This window comes from Syngnathus scovelli, chromosome 17, assembly GCF_024217435.2.
Source record: "Syngnathus scovelli strain Florida chromosome 17, RoL_Ssco_1.2, whole genome shotgun sequence".
Classification (NCBI taxonomy): domain Eukaryota; kingdom Metazoa; phylum Chordata; class Actinopteri; order Syngnathiformes; family Syngnathidae; genus Syngnathus; species Syngnathus scovelli.
In genome coordinates, this window is record NC_090863.1 from 9,646,199 (window position 1) to 9,661,978 (window position 15,780).

General features: G+C 51.2%; 1 protein-coding gene across 5 annotated transcripts; it reads right to left on the minus strand.

The window, feature by feature from the left end:
• Positions 1 to 574: 574 nt before the first annotated feature.
• ankrd12 (ankyrin repeat domain 12) lies at positions 575 to 15,725 on the minus strand. 5 transcript variants are annotated; one of them, XM_049747647.1, is made up of 13 exons: positions 14,564 to 15,725; positions 10,216 to 10,329; positions 9,381 to 9,537; positions 7,645 to 7,716; positions 7,225 to 7,365; positions 6,907 to 7,110; positions 6,678 to 6,820; positions 6,455 to 6,602; positions 2,288 to 6,378; positions 2,124 to 2,222; positions 1,832 to 1,975; positions 1,670 to 1,765; positions 575 to 1,565 (listed from the first exon to the last, which is right to left on the minus strand). In XM_049747647.1, exons 2-13 carry the CDS (start codon positions 10,273 to 10,275, stop codon positions 1,380 to 1,382), a joined length of 5,541 nt encoding a protein of 1,846 aa, XP_049603604.1. In that variant the 5' UTR covers positions 10,276 to 10,329; positions 14,564 to 15,725; the 3' UTR covers positions 575 to 1,379. The 5 variants fall into 5 exon arrangements, with proteins under 5 accessions (XP_049603604.1, XP_049603607.1, XP_049603602.1 ...); XM_049747650.1 differs by lacking the exon at positions 7,645 to 7,716; XM_049747645.1 differs by having other exon boundaries at positions 1,670 to 1,975.
• Between the last annotated feature and the right edge of the window lie 55 nt (positions 15,726 to 15,780).

Consider the following 15,780-nt stretch of genomic DNA (forward strand, 5'->3'; position numbering starts at 1 on the left):
ACTTCCGATGACGTCGGATCACGGTATCCGTTTGCTTTTTCATTTGTGATCATTTTATTTCCTCGACGGGGAATATAAGTTAGAATTGGTTGTGTATTTTATATAATGTATATTGTTATTTTATTTCCAATTTATAATACGAGTCATGCCATAATTCAGTACTGAGCTTTGTGCACCGCCTGCTGGCGAAAACGTTTACTGCAAGTTGACTGGAAGTGCTTGGAACTCGGACTTTATATTTTTACGTCATATATAAAATAGCTCTATTTTAAATAAGGATATATTATAATTAAATGTTTAGATCACAATAAAAGCATGCACGCAAGTGAATATAAAAATAGGCATTTTAAAATGTCTCCATTCATTCCATATTGTAAATGAAACAGGATAATTCCAGAAATACAGTAAGAATAATTTTAAAATATTGAAACTAAATATCATTATTTTCCTCTTCATTTATTTTTCTATAAAAACATTTGAATATAGTATATATATAAAAAAATATATACTTGATTCCAATTTTGATTCAAGGTTTTTCTGTTAAAAAAAAAGGAAAATCACAGCACAATCAAACTTCAGTTTCACAACAAATAAAATTTATTCAATTATATATTACAAGTATGTACAGGTCTTGTAACAAGTAAATATCAAAATAGACATTTTTTAGAACTATCGTTCATCAAAAGGCATTATGTTGAAAAAATAGCTTCTTGCTGTGATCTTATGTTGAAACTGTTTAAGTTTTGTCTTTTTAAAACACCCTCACTCTCCTTTATGGACTCGAACGCACACGCGGGATGGCACGCACGCACGCGCGCAAACACACACAAGGAGGTGAGTACAGATGGGAAGAAAAAAAGATTGGGGCGGCGAAAAAGGCATGCACAGTGTCAAATTGTGTAAGGAGTAAAAAGAGAAATGAAAAAAGCCGGAGAGAAAGCACACGAGGACGTCACAGACAAAGAGGAAAACACGCCGAAAACAACAAACACTTTGGTCCATTAAAACAGGAGACATTATTAACAATCAAAATATCTAGTACTTTTTTGTCGGGTTGGTTTTGTACAGCGCTTCTTAAACAATAAGAATAATTACACCATTTTTTTTGCTATGTACAAATGCACAAGTTCTTGTATGTAGAAAATAAGTTAAAAAAAATTAAGAGCACAATCTGTACACACAATTATCCACACTTAACTTTGACGTGTGCGCGTCTTTAAGTGACCCTGCTTAACACGACATGATGGTGGTGCTGTCGACTTCAGCGTCCTATTCGGCGCCCCCCCCCACCCCGCCCTTTGGGTCTCGCGTAACGGCCGTGGGGGTTCCTAAGTGCTCCTCGCCGCGCCGGTCGAGCATTTTGCCGCTGCCAGCTCGGCTCATATGGGCGTGAGGTCAAAGTCGTCGTTGACCTCCACCAGCGGGATGTAGAACTCGGGAATCTCGAAGATACCGGTGGACTTGTAAGTGGCTGGCTCGAGCTCCTGGAGCTTGAGCTGCCACTCCAGCCGCTGCACGGCGTTGAGCGCCGCCGCCTCATGCTGCTGCCGCATCAGCAGGCACGTCTGGGGAATACACAACGCAAATTTCATTTTTCAGTATTTAAAATCAATAAAAATAAATATAAGTCACCAAGGATGACTTTTCAAGTCTGGACATGGCGACTGACCTTGAGCTTGTCAAACTTGTCGTCGACATCTTGCAGCCAGGACATGAACTGCCTGGCGTTGAATCGGTCCCTCACCGAGGTTTTGCCGTCGTCGCTCTGCAACGGAGACACGCTTGCGTCAAGCGGGCCGCCGCTCGACCCGGTGGCTCCGGCGGTTCGCACCTGGACGTCTTGGGGCATGTTGTAGACTTCGGCGTCCAGCAGCACGGTGCAGGCGCTGAACGGCAGCGTCTGATTGGCCAGCGTCCTCGCCGCCCGATAGTGCACGCGCAGGACTTCCTGCTCGTTGGACACGATCAGCTTCTCCTTTAAGAGCGCAGAGAGAAGAAACAACCGCAGCCGTCACGTGAGCGGATCTTGCGAGACTCGACGGATCGTGTGCGACCACCGACTTGGCGGAAAAGAGCAACGAAGGTGGCTGGAAAGAGTGAGTGTATGCCGCCGGCCGCCTCACCCTCTCGATGCTGTGCTGCAGGCGCAGTTTCATGCGGACCACCTCCTGCTGCTTGAACATCTCCTTCAGTTGCTCGGGTAGTGAGGGAGGCGGAGTTATCTGTCCAGGACATTTGTTTGCTTTCAACTCAAGGTCTGCATTTAGCGGCGTTTGTGCGGACTTACCGTGGGGATGCACAGCTTGCTGAGCGGGTTCCCATCCAGGAGGTAGGAGCCGTTGAAGGTGACGTACTCGTCGTAGTACTGCGGCGGCTGCGGCGCCACGCTACACAGCACCTTGCGTTTCTCTTCGATCTTCCTCCGAATGTGCAGGAACTCGTAGTAAGGGTTGGCGCGCTCGGTCTGGTAGGGCTCGATCTCCTCCAGCTTGACCGAGGCCACGATGGCGGCGAGCGACTGCTGCTGCTGCACGGCTTCGCCGCTCTCCCGTTCGAGTTCCTGCGCCGGGGCCGGACCCGGCTGGCAGGAAGGCGGCTTGGGCATCTTCCTTTTACGCGGGTGCGATAAGTGCAGGTCCGTTTCCTCTTCCGAGGAGCGGAGCTTGAGCTTGGCGCCGCAGCAGTCCGACTCTGGTTCTGCGGACTGGGGAGACGAACTGCCCGAGGTGTTGCTGCTGCTGCCGCTGCCGCTTGAGCTGCTGCCGCCGCCGCCGCTCATGCTGCTGCCGCTCCTCGTGCTGCTGCCGCTGCTGCTACAGCTGCTACTACTCAGGTCACTGTGGCCTGCCGGTTGGATGGCGGCCAGACCGGAGTCTTCATACGAGGACTCGGTTTTCCGGTCCGAGGGGGTCGCCTCCATGTATAACTCAGAGGATAACTCCGCAGTCAGCTGCTCTTCCAGTGAAGAACTTGGAACTTGGTTTTCAGACTTCTGTGCATCGCACATCTCTTGATCCTTTGTCGCGCTGGACTCGTCGTCCGACATCTCCATCGGAGTGACTACGACAGGAGGTCTGGGATCCAGATTCTCTTGCAGACATTTAAACTCTGCGCTTGCTTGAGGTTTGGTGGTGCTGGTGGAGGGTACTGGACTTTCCGTCACCTCCATCTTGACGCTCTCAGGGACAATTTCGGCACTAAGGTGTTCTGCACCATCCGCGTTGGTGTTTTTTTCATTCTGATCGGCAAGCGGGCCTGAAGAAGAAGAGTCCAACGGCAGTCTGCTCACGAGGACCGGCTCCACGGGCTGGAGGCTTTCAGGGTTGGTGAGCTCCGGCGGTTCTATCGACAGAGATGCCGGGTCAAAGTCCCTGTTGGTCGCTTCCGGTTGTGAAGTTGGACTTTCCAGACAGGGGATGTCCCTCGGGACAGCGGCATCAGAAAGTTCTGCTGCAGGACTACCGCAGAGAGTGAGACTTGGAGGCTCTCTGTTGGGTGAGGAGCCGCCAGCTGAATCTTTACACTCTGCGAGCGACTCGGCGTTTGAACACGGTTGGCCGACGCTCACCTCTTCTTTTTCTGTTGATGTCTCCCTTGTTCTCGGAGCCTCTGCGTGGGGTTTCGGTGGACTATCTGTTGCCCCGGTTTCAGTGGACACGTTGGCGTCCTCGTCCAGGATGGCCCTGAGGTACGGCGATTCGTGTCTGCCGGGAAGTGTCGGCCGGTGCGCATCCGGAAGAACGACGCAGTCCTTGTCCAGAGCGGCCGGCAATCTGGCCGCCTGGATGACCAGGGAGGACTGCAGGAAGGCGGGCTGCGTGTCGGCCGGCTCCAAGTTCACGTCCGAGTCGTACTCCGCGTGCTTAGGGGTCAAGGTGGCCGCCTGGCAGGAGTCCTCGGAGCTAGCGACCGACAGCAGGGACACGGACCTGGACATGAGGCTGCAGTGCTCACCCTCGGGTCGCGGGGATCTGCTCAGGCAGTTCTCAACCGCGGACATGACCTTGGCGCCGATGGAGGGCAGGCTCTTTCCGTCTAGGGACACAGCCCTGGGAGCGGAGACGTCCTTCGAGGCTTTCTCTCTGCAGTGGGCGTCAGAAGCTTCGGAGCTTTTGGAGCGCAGGAGCTCTTTGCTGAAGCACGTGTCCGTCTTAGTTCGATCCTTGGGCCTGGGCTTGGCAGGGTCCGGCAGAGATCTCAGTTTGAGCCTCTCCCTTTCCTTCTGTTTAATCTTCTCCAGGTGCTTGCGGTGCCACTGCTCAATCTCTTGGTCCTTGAGGCTTAGCATTCGCTCAAAGCTGGTCTGCATCAGGTCATCGTTGACCAGGCGCTTCTCTTTGGGCCTGGTGTCTCGGGTTCCGGCGGCGGGGGGTTTGAGCTTGGCCTTTTCACCTTCCGTCTCGCTGGGCTTGACTTTGTTGGCCTTGCTCTGCTGGGAACGGTCCTTGTGGCGCTCCTTGTCTTTGTGCCTGTCTGAATCTCTGTCTCGCTCCCTCCGGTCCCGATCCTTCTCCGGCATCCTCCCTGCCGCCTCCTCTTTGGATTTTGCGAATGAGGACTTGCCACCTTCAGAGAGATAAGACTTCTTCTCCTCCAGAAGTGATTTCAGATTGGAAGGGGAGGAAAGCATGCCATCTTTAAGCTTGTCTTTTCTTTTTCGCTCACAGTCCTTGGAGCGATCGGATCTGCCGTGATCTGAGCTTTTCTCCGACGGCTTCTTCTTGTCGTAACTCGCGCGGTCCTTTTCTCTGTGATCCGTATCGGAGCGCTTGTCTCGACTTTTTCGGCCGTCTTCGTGCTTCTTGGCGGCGGACATAGACTTGAGTTTATCGCCCGGGAAGTGGGTGGAAGCGGGCCCGGCTCGCTCTTTTTCCTTCCAGCGCTCCAACTGACTCTGCGGCTCGGCTCTGCTGGCGTGCTCCGACTTGAGCTTTTTTTCCTTGTCCGGATGCCTTTTCTCCATTTTTTCCACTTCCTTCTCTTTTCCCGGGAGCCGCTTGTCTGTTTTGTCGCGCGCGGGCTCCAGATGTTCCTGATCGGCAGCGAGAGTTATGGCCGTCTCCTCCGTCTCTTCTTTCATACTTTGGTTGCTCTCGGCATCTGGAATGCGCTCGCTTGCTCTGTCGTCGCGCTCTCTGGCCCTCTCTTCCCTGCGCTCTTTTTTCACCGCCTTCTCCTTGTCACGCTCGTCCCTCGGCCGCTTGTCTTTGCCACTGGAATGTTTCTCCTTGGCGCTCTTGTCCTCCTTGCCGTCGCCGCACATCCTCTGGAGGGAGCAGTGCTCCTCCGCTTGGCGTTTCGCAGCCGCCGTGTCTTCCGCCTCGTCGCTTTTGAAGAAGTTCTCCTTCCAGAACTCTCTGTCAAACTCCAGATTCCTGTGGCCGTCTCTCCTGGCCTCCTTCTGCTTGTGACGGCTACACTCAGCCTCGTACTCTCTCCGGTGTTTGTCTTTCTCCTTATGTTTGACTTTGTGTTTCTTGGCCGCTTTGACATCCAGGTCCGTCTTGCGTGCGGCGGCGGCCTCAACGCCAGCGAGCGGGCCCGGGCTGGCGCGGGCGTCGTCGCGCTCCCCGTCACGCTGGTGGTGCTTGCTCTTCTCCTTGTGCTTGTGGGCCTTGGCGCTGGAGCTTTCCGTGGAGAAGTCCACGTCCGAGTAGTGGTTGTACTTGATGGCGTCGGTGGGACACGAGCTGTTCTCCTGCTTGAGCGGCGCCGCGTGCTTGTCGGCCAGGCCGTGGTTGAGTTTGGGTGACTTGATGGCCGACAAGTGGAAGAGGTGCACTGACGAGTCATCTTTGGGGCTGAAGGACATCTTGAAGGAGTCCTCCTCGCGCCCCTTGTCCGCGCTCTCCGCGGCGGCGGCGGCCAGCTGGAGGACCAGCGTCTTGCTGTTCTCCTTCCCGTCCTCTTGGTTTTCTTTGTTTTTATTCTGGCTTTTGTTCTTCCTCTTGAATTTGCCCTTGTCTTTCTGCTCGCCGCTGTCTTTTTTTACCTTGATGCCCTCCGAACTCTGCGAGCAGGTGGGTGAGTTCCTCCTGTCAGGGAGGCTCTCCCGCTCGTCGCTGGATGAGTCTGAGCTGCAGTGCAGCCGAGGGATCTTGGGCTTCTTGGACTTGGCTTCCCCCTTGGCGCTCTGCTTCCCGGCCACAGCGCCGTGCTCTTTGTCCTCCTTCTCCCTCTGCCGCAATTCTCGCCGCAGGATATGTCGGTCATTGAGCGCTTTACTCAGGTCTTCCTCCTCTTCCTCGTCCTTGAACTCGTACTCGTCCAGGTCCGGGATGCATGACGACGATGACGACTTAGCTTTAGCGTCAGAGTCCTTCTCTACGTCAGAGTCGTCCACGCTGGACGGGTTGACGGATGGCGAATCCTCCGAGTCTGCGATGGGATCAACAAATGGGATCAACGTGAGCGGCCTTCACTATTTTGCACCGTGGCGAAGTCTTTTCCTCACCCGAGGAGCTGTCATCCTGCTCGGAGAGCGCCGCCTCTCCTTTCAACAGCCGCTCCAGCTCCTCCGAGTCGGCCACGTCCACCGGCCGCTCACCGCGCTTGTTGGCCTGGAAGGCGTCTCCGCCGTGGCGCAGGAGCAGCTTCACAATCTGGACCAGAATGGCGGGATGCGCAATGAATCCACAGTAAACGCCATCTGGGCAAGTGATTGGCGCAGGACGTACGTCTTTATGGCCGCTGCTGGACGCGTCGTGGAGAGGCGTGTCGTCGTCCAGACCCTGCGTGTTCACCTCAGCGCCGGCTGCGATTAGCACCTTCGCCACGTCGTAGTAACCCAGGTTACAAGCTTCGTGAAGCGGGGTCCAGCCTGCTCAACAGAATTTATTTTTGGGACAAATGAAACCAAAATAGCAAACAAATTCTGCCCCCCCTCATTGCCCATTGGGGTCCCACCTGCAAAGTCCTTGACGTTGACATCAGCTCCCAAGCTGATGAGCTCCTTGACTTGCTTGGCGTCACCCCGTATGGCGGCCATGTGCAGCGGCGTCTCACCACGCTCGTTGCGCTTGTTGACCTTGTCCTTCTGCCGCGACGAGGCGCTGCTGGGAACCTTCTTGGGCACCGGCGTGGTCTGCGAGGGGTGGCTGGGCGTGGAATCTGTGATGGGCAGACCGATTGAGAGCTTAGACGGTCTAATTGAAGGAAAGTGGCACTCCAGAGAATAACAGCTGTAATTTTTTTTTTCTGCTTCAACTCCACGAGTGCACAGACCTGGACTGTTGGCCGTCATTTGCATGAGCAGAGCCATCTGCTTGCGCTCGGACAGCGGGTAGCCAAACAAAAGGTTGGGAGCTTGCGACTTCTTGCCCCCGGCCTCCTTTTTCACTTTCTTCTTATCTGGTCCATCCTTATCTGCCAAACAAAAGCAAAACACCACATTAGACTTTACAAAGGCAGAGATGGCTGTGTTGACAACAGGCCCTCCACCTTGTATCTACAGGCAGATTACAAGTATGAGGTCCAAAAAAATAAAAAATAAAGGCTGCCCACTCCCCCCCGCACGCATGCATGGCAGATGCGGGGTGAACATACGCACGAGCTTGTGTGTTTGCGGCAGGCGGAAAAAGGGGGATAGAAAAAAAGACTCTGCTGCTGCTGCAGCAGCGGCGGCATGATTAGCGGCATGATTACCTGCGTACGTCCGGCAAGGGGCCGCTAATCTCTCACCCCAGGTCTCAGCGGACTGGCCTGGGTCTGACTCATCTGCGGTGCAAAGCATCGTGGGAAAGCACCACGTTAAAACGCTCGCCCTGCTCACGTACACACATTATGTATGAGTCATGGTGGCGCGCGGCGGACAACATCATCCCTCCGTGATGTTTCCATTTTCAACGGCTGCCATCCAAATGTCGTTTACGGTCGCAGTCAAACGTTTGCCTTGGATTTGGAAAGCATCCCCACGACCTTGCACCGAGTCCTCCGTACATCACCGCGGGAACCGTCCGCTCACCTTTTTCGAGGCGACGAGAGCCAACAATTTCCCATTTGGAAGAACGGATTTCCAGCGGTCTACTGACCATTGTTTGCATTTCTTGGCACAAGTTACGCACTTCCTTTTGTTGTTGTCGTCCTCGCGTCGACACCGTTTCCTTGCAGCGGTCGGACCATAAAGCAGAGATGGGTGCAGATCCGCCTCCCAACGGTTGATGTTGAGATGCGCGTGCCACTTGAGCTCTGTGAAGCATTTAGGTGAGCTCCAGTCTGTGGTGCCGCTAACTTGTGCTTTCTAAGGCCGCTAACTCGGATAAGACCTGGGACTGTCCCGATGAGAGCCAGTTTTGTTTTTATGACCGTACCTGTGGACACCTTCCTTCAAAGTTCTCAAAATCTTTCGGACCGACTGACCTTCATTTCTTAAAGTAATGGCGTTGCAAAATGATGCAAAAATGGTGCGGCCTTAGTAAGTGACTCGTAATCCACTCGGGTCATTTTTATTTATGCACACCAATCGAGCGGTGACCAGTTTGGGTCGTAGTCCACGTTTGACCTCCGCGTTAAAAGACAACCAAAACATCATTGCGCTAATGGAGTGGATGAGACTCCATGAGCGGTTCTGAGAAATCTCATCATCATCAGCCCGCGAGGCGCCGTCCACGTTTTTACAAAGCGTCGGCCTCCGGGGAAGATGAAAGCGAAGCGTTGTAAAACGCCCGTGGCGCACTTCACTGTAATTGCAGCGTTTCCATCAAAACCAAACATGCTGCAAACGGGCTAAAAAGAAAGACTCGACTTTGCATCCATATGGAAGCAAAAAAAGAGTGCCTCCTTTCTGAGAATCTCCCGTCCTCTTTAAAAAATAAAAATGAAAAAAAGAAGCAGAACATCAGCGTGTCCACGTCGGAGCTGTTTCCGACCGCCGGCCCTCAAAGCTCATACGTGGACAAAAGAAGAAAACAGCTGGGCACAGTTGCACGATTGAAAATGAACGCAGGGAGTATTTATGGCGGTGGGATGACAACCTCAATCACAATGACGGATAATGTCATAAAACCTTGCGGTCGATTGGCCTTTTAGCTATTTTGAGGGAGGCTGCCCGCGACATTTGCTGCCTTTTCTCACACAGCTCGCAGCAATAGAACATTTCAAAAAAAGATATCGCAAGGTTCTGAGAACCACGCAGACGTTGAGTTTGACAACAAAAACAAATCAAGCCCTCTTTGTTCTCACTCTCTGGCAGCCAGACATACGGTGCCTTCAAGGACCTCCGGAATTTAGGAGCTCCCTCACGGTCTCTAATGACCCTTAAGTGTTATTCTTAACTTAAAGCCTACCGATTGCTCGTTTTGACTTTCTTTCGTAATGAAAACGAATGAGGACGACGCTCGAACTAGGGAGACAATCTGAGGTCACACATAAGGAGTGGTTACCGGTGTCCGAGTCTCGCTCGTCCGTGGTGGTCCGGGGCGGACTGTTTGTGAAGGAGAGCTTGCGCTTCATGGAAGACTTGACTTTGCCTTCCTTTGCCAGCAACTCGCTCCGGTCCAGCTTGGGCGTCTTGGTGAATGGGGACAACTTGTCTTTGCACTGTTGGAAAGGCAGAATTGAAAAAACATGTCACAATTGTTCAATCAGTTGCATACCAAATCATTCTTGTTTTTTTCCCAAGACACTCTGATATACGTGTGTGTATATATATATATATATATATATATATATATATATATATATATATATATATATATATATATATATATATATATATATATATATATATATTTTTTTTTTTTTTCTACGATGGGCAATAACTGCAATAAGCTTTTCCATCTCTTGACTTATTTTGAAAAGTAAGTCACCCATTTCCTTTATCTAATCTTTTCTTGCTTTCAACAACACCTCTGCTCTGGCAGGTTGACCGAATCTGTGCAAAATGTCACCAAACATTTGCCTCCAAAATAAACGCTGACGCAAGACTTTTCCGAGCGCCCCCTCCCAAACAAAGTCGAGGTTACCCGTGAGCGTTCGGAAAAGAAAGACGCGCGCGAGGGCCAGCCGAAGCGGGGACCGTCGACTGCGGGAGGAAAAAAGTTGTGACATATGGAATGTGCGGCAAAACAGAAGGCAATAATTAAGGGATACGGCGTGTTGAATTTCATGGCGGTGGCTATAAATACGCCAGTGACGTTTTAATGTTGCCAGCAAATGAATGTCTGACATTTAAGGCTACAAGTCGTCGTGCACTTCAAACTCAGAAGAGCGTCCTACCTTCTTCCCCGCTTGCTTTTCCACCATGGCGCCATCTCTGTCGCTACCGGGTTTGGCCATGGTGTGGCACCCGACTAGCCCAGACAGCTCCAGCCCAGCGGGTTCATCGTGCACCTGAAACCAAAGGGCAGGAAATGCATGTTGGTCAAAGGTAACCAAAAGTTACTCGAGTAAATCAAACGCAGAACTACCCGGGTCTGCTTGAAGGAAAGAAAGCGCCGATGGTGCATCACAGATACAAAAGCGGGAAAGCTGCTAAAAAGAAAGTCTCGCGAGACTTCTGCAAAAACACGTGCCACTTCCGTAAAATATCAGCAGAGCTGTCAACCAGCGGTCCGGTTTTGACGAGATGGACTAGAATTAGGAGTGGGGGCTGGCAACTACAATCATCATGGGTGTCGCCGTTAATCTTAAATTGTTTCGAGTCTGGATCAAACCTGGACACGGTTCACACGGACGAAATAATCTTGGCGCGGCGGCTATGTGAGGGCCGTTTGAAATGACCATCGAGCACACAAACGAAGCGTGTGAACAGGCCACACGGGCTCTTTGCTCTTACGAAGGCCACATCGGGTCACGGGCCAAAATGCAGAGGATTTGCGTAACGTAGTCGGACCTTGAATGGGTTGTGCAAGTTCTCACAATTGCCGTCTGTACAAGTAAATATCTGTTGTGTGATTAGAACGCCGTTATAAGCAGGCACAGTGTGATGGTGAAGGTGCGAGCTCATTCAACCGCTGCTTGGGTAGAAGGACCCAAGAATGGGACTGGATCTCAAACATGAAGTCCTGGAGTGAAGGTGCAATATTTGGATTTTAAGCTTTGTACGGTGACATGTGAACGCCGGTCACTATGACAGCCTTGAGCGGCGCCCTTGGCGGAGGTAAAGGAAGAAAAAGAGAGAAGCTGCGCTGTGTGGTGCCACGCTGGGAGGGCGGCCTGCCGACGGGTGCATGAAAAGCGCTTCTAGTGTAGTAACCTGATCTTGCGACTGCGGCATGGGACGAGGGCTAAGAATAGCAGCGGGGGCCTGACACGCAGCGCAGGGACGAGCAGCCGCAGCAACACCGACGACACGGCGGCACAAAGGAAAAGCATCGCGGCGGCCTCGCAGACGGAATATTGCGATCGTGACGACAACACGAGGGGGGGGCGTGGCGTGCTGGCTGCGACAACCGTCACATGGTTCTCGCCTTGTATGGCGACAGGCTAAATGATGGTGTAAGGGTGCAGAGGGGGCGGGTTGCGCATCTATTCCCGGTCGCCGCCCCCTCCTCCACCACTGACTCTCTAATGAGGAGCAGGACAAAGGCAGACGCAAAAAAAAAAAAAAAAGCCCGATTACGCCAGGCGAGAGCGAGAGGGGCCGGGGCCGCAACAAAGACGCTCCTACGGCGTGACGCTGCTCGGGGCTTCGGGCCAACGCCGCTTTAAAATGTGTGCCTTTTCACGAGGCGCGCTGTCAAGACGACACAAAGGAATTGGCCTCGGACAACATACGTGATTAAACAGCACATGGGAGGACAATACGCACCTCCGCCCTGGCCAAATAGTGATAAAAGCGCCACGCCAATTAACTGCGATAACATTTCAAATGGTTACTACCACGACAGCTTCAAACTACAATTAGCACGTTAGCCTCTTTAACATCGAACCGGGGCCTTTTGTTCAAGTACACATATGACGCGGATGAGAGATGGGGGTTTTTACACTGACAAAACATATGAAATAACCGTCAAGTTTTTTTTCCCTTCACCAATAAAAATATGGGTGCTGAATTGAGTGCTTCAACTTCCCGTTTCATTTCTGGGTTTGTGAAACTCTCTAAGTAATACTAATAAGTGACGATTCCGTTGTGAAAAACGGCGAGTGAGAATGTAGGTTAATGCTCAGATATGCAAGTGATGGACAAGAACAATGATGCCTTTGCTGGCGATTATGGGTTAAAAAAAAAAAAAAAAGGGGGCGGGGGGCAAGTTGGGCATTAGAGTAAAAGGTTAGGATGTAGCCATGGGATGCGATGGGGGCTCACGTATCGGGGGAAATATTTGCAGTCCAGGTTCGGCCACTGCACATCGGGTTGGCTAAAAAGAAACACACACACGAGTGTTTCAAACGTATTGGAAGGATCGCAAGTGGATGCGAGGTGACCGCTCGGAGTCATCACGCGAGTCCTACGGCAGAGCATTTCAAAGCCACTTCATCCGTCCGAAGAAGTCCGAGACTTGCTCGTTACTGCTTTTGATTTGCTTTCTCATCCGCCCGGTGCCGCAATGCTCTTTTCTCTACGCAGTCTGTCAAACGATCAAGGCATGGCAACACGTCTGCCTGGCGCCGGCATTTCGCACGACGAGGTACGACACGCTCTACGCCGCACGTTCGGCCGCCGGTAAGCCCTACGAGTGAGTCCGTGTTGCGTAATCGTTCCGCTCCTCCCGCGCCGACGCGCAGGCGAGGCCTCGCCGCACAGCTGCATGCTGACTCCGTCTCGGCATGCGCTCTGCTGCTTTCACGAGAGGCGCCGTGCAACTTCCTAAATGTATTTGAGCAAAAAGGTGACGTCATTGGGGTCTAACGAAGGTTACCATTTACCAAAGCACATCCAGGGGCTAAAAAAAAAAAAAAGCAAGAAAGATGGCGAAGGGGAAAACGCGGTTCACGAATCAGAATCTATATTCAAATTTTGCAAGTGTTTTTCAAAAGGAGGAAAAAAGACAAATCAATCAAAATCAAGATATGACTAATAATGAATAATAGTAATGATGATTTGCAAGTGAAGCAATTTGACACCTCATGTGAAGAAGAAATGTTTATTTACTCAACAAAACGTGCCTTTTGGCAATGAAATCATTTGCCTTCTGTAGTGCCGACCCTTATGTAATTGTCCCTTGGTCATCGGGCTATTCTCCAACTTAAGAGGCTTACGGTCTGGCGACTATATTATCCTTGTATGGCATCCAGGTTATAGCGTATACACACAGGAGAAAGGTTCGAACCAGCACCTGATATTCCAGAAAAGAGGAAACCTTGCAGTTACCGATTAGCGTAATGATACTGTACCAGGAGCAATATACCGAAACTTTTTTTTTTTTTTGGTCAGCTATTGGACATTTCATTCGTTATTTTCGTGCCTAAAACATAGTACACAATGCTGGGTGATGAATCAGTTTTATGAATTTTTGCAGCGTCCTTAGTTCTAAGTAAGGCAAATGCCAAATCATTTAGCGACGTAATGGGCCCATTGGACCCGAGGTATGTGCTTCCAAGCCCTAAATATTTTGCCCGAGTCACCGTGCTTGCCTACTGAGGGACCCATGCAGTCAGATGCTTCATTTTACGATTTGATAAATATGTACAATTTTAATTTCTGAAAGAGACTGACACGTATGCTTTGACAACAACATTGTGCCAAAAGGAAATCTGTTCTGAAGCTTGCTTGGTATCTGGAGAAATAAAGCAAATCCCAGACGATTTGTTTTGAATAATATGATTGTCATTTGCTTTTTCTATCAGCACGGCAGAACCAATTCACATTACCGTGTTGCCGAGCCCTTCCTAAAGCCTTGGTGGTTTGAGTATTTTTATGGCCCCTAAAGTGACAGATTAGAGTGCAGGCTGACGTTTTGTGTGAGTAGTCGCCATGTAAAAAAGACAGTCGGGCGCCTTTTGTATTAAGAGGCAGGCAACACACCCCCCAGCATGTCACAGTCAGGCTGGACTGAGTGACTGGGAAGGAGGATCTGGCTATTCAAAATCACACTCCTGTTATTTAATGGTGTAATGTAAAGGATCTAAAAGGACATTTCATTTGCCATTTTGTCAATAGATCGGCGCCCACCCTAAACACAAGTGCGGGGTTATGCTCCTAAGCCTTAAAATGTCCACTGAATTGCCATTACGCTGAGTAATAACAATCCAGATGTAGTTAGCATGTTACTACATGGTCCATTACGGTTTTATTGTGTCAAACATGAGGGGCAAAACAAGCCCAGCACAGCGAGACAAAAGCCCCCACCACCACCGCAGATCCTCACCAGTGTACCCCCCCTCCCAATCCCTCCTCCCTCTTCTCGTCCCCAGCTAGGAAGCTATCTGAGCTAGCTCCACGACTTCTTCTACCCAATTAGGGAGACATTTCAGCTCTTCCACGCCTGACGTAGATATCCGACCCGAAAGTTAGGGTAGGTGCTAATAAATACAAATGACCATACGTGGCAGGCCTACGTCAGAGGACATGAAAAGACGTTCCCCCGTACGCACGTCAATTTAGCTTGGCGCTCACACGGGGGCTAACAGTAACTAGCACGATTTCGCCTCGCCGTCCGGGGGGATAAACAACAAGCCTTACCTTCTACGTTGGCCGCCGTCGTCTCATCCGTGGGTGGCTTGACGTGAAACCGTTATTCGTCCCCCCCCACCCCAACCCGCCCCCGCTTCCAAAAGGGGGAAATGCTCGGACGTTAACCGTTGCCTACGGCAGTGTGACGTTCATCGTTGCCTTTTGAAAACATCGCAGCCAGTTCGCTCGTCGTCCCTCCTTACCAGCCGAGAAAAGACCAGCATAAACACGCCAGCAGCCCGTCTGATTGGTTCGTGGGAGACACGTGACGCAAGCTGGCCCCTCCGATTGGTGTGCGAGAGACCATGTGACGCAGCCCCAGCTTCACGTCGAGCTGAAAAGTCTCTCCTGCCGTGGCTGCGTGTTGGCTGCTGGCCCCCGTCCTCCATGGTGTTTTTGACGGCGGGGCAGTTCCGACAGTACTCGTGAAGGGCATGTAACCGCATTTACTCGGCGTAAAACGTTGGGCTGGTAAGAATAATCACCATGCTATTGTCGTGCTACCTTTAAGGGCGTTGTGTCAGTTTTTCGCGTGGGGAGGGGGGAGAAAGGAAGAGCATTGACGTCATCGTGTTATAATGGAGAACCTTCTGGAAGAAATGTATTATCAAAAGTCCTTGAAATTACCCCTCGCATGTTGTTTTACGAAAAGCCACCATGCTTCCATCAAAAGACCGTCAAGTGTTCCATGTCTGTTGCGCAGTGACATTTGCATCACGCACATGCGCAGAGGCTCTTATTTATGCAATTTTGCGCATGTGCGGAGGCCCTTATGACATGTTGCAGAGCAGGCTTTGGGAATGGACGGGAAAGGGGGAGACGAGGTAGGGGGCACCTCTCCCCTGCGAGACACGAGAGCGCCACCGGGGCCAATGGTGAAAGTGGTGCGTGTGACAAGAGGCGCTCAGCATGCGCAATGGCTCCCCTTCAGTCATGCGTTTTTGATTGTTTAGATTTGTTAAAGGAATTTGGCTAGGAAGTGGTTGTTTCCATTCACTGGGTGAGCCAAATGTAGGTGTACTGTACACATTTTAATTGCAGGCTCAGTGAATAATGGAAGGAAGGCAGATGATGAATTTTGAGTAACCCGGTCTGAAAAAAGGGGAATAAACACCCTTAAAAATGCTGGGTTAAAAACAACCCATTTTGGGTTAAAAATTGGACAGGAGGAAGACAGGAAGGAAACAAGAGGTCCAAAAGGAAGGTAGGAAGGCAACAAAGTAGTT

Bases quoted from the DNA above. Each gene is read 5' to 3' on its own strand.
- ankrd12 (XM_049747645.1), bottom strand. From the start codon at position 10,275: ATGGCCAAACCCGGTAGCGACAGAGATGGCGCCATGGTGGAAAAGCAA. The intron at 7,366-7,644 runs GTAATCATGCCG...TTTGTTTGGCAG, and splicing joins CCCTTGCCGGACGTACGCAG to ATAAGGATGGACCAGATAAG. The intron at 6,603-6,677 runs GTACGTCCTGCG...ATTCTGGTCCAG, and splicing joins CCAGCAGCGGCCATAAAGAC to ATTGTGAAGCTGCTCCTGCG.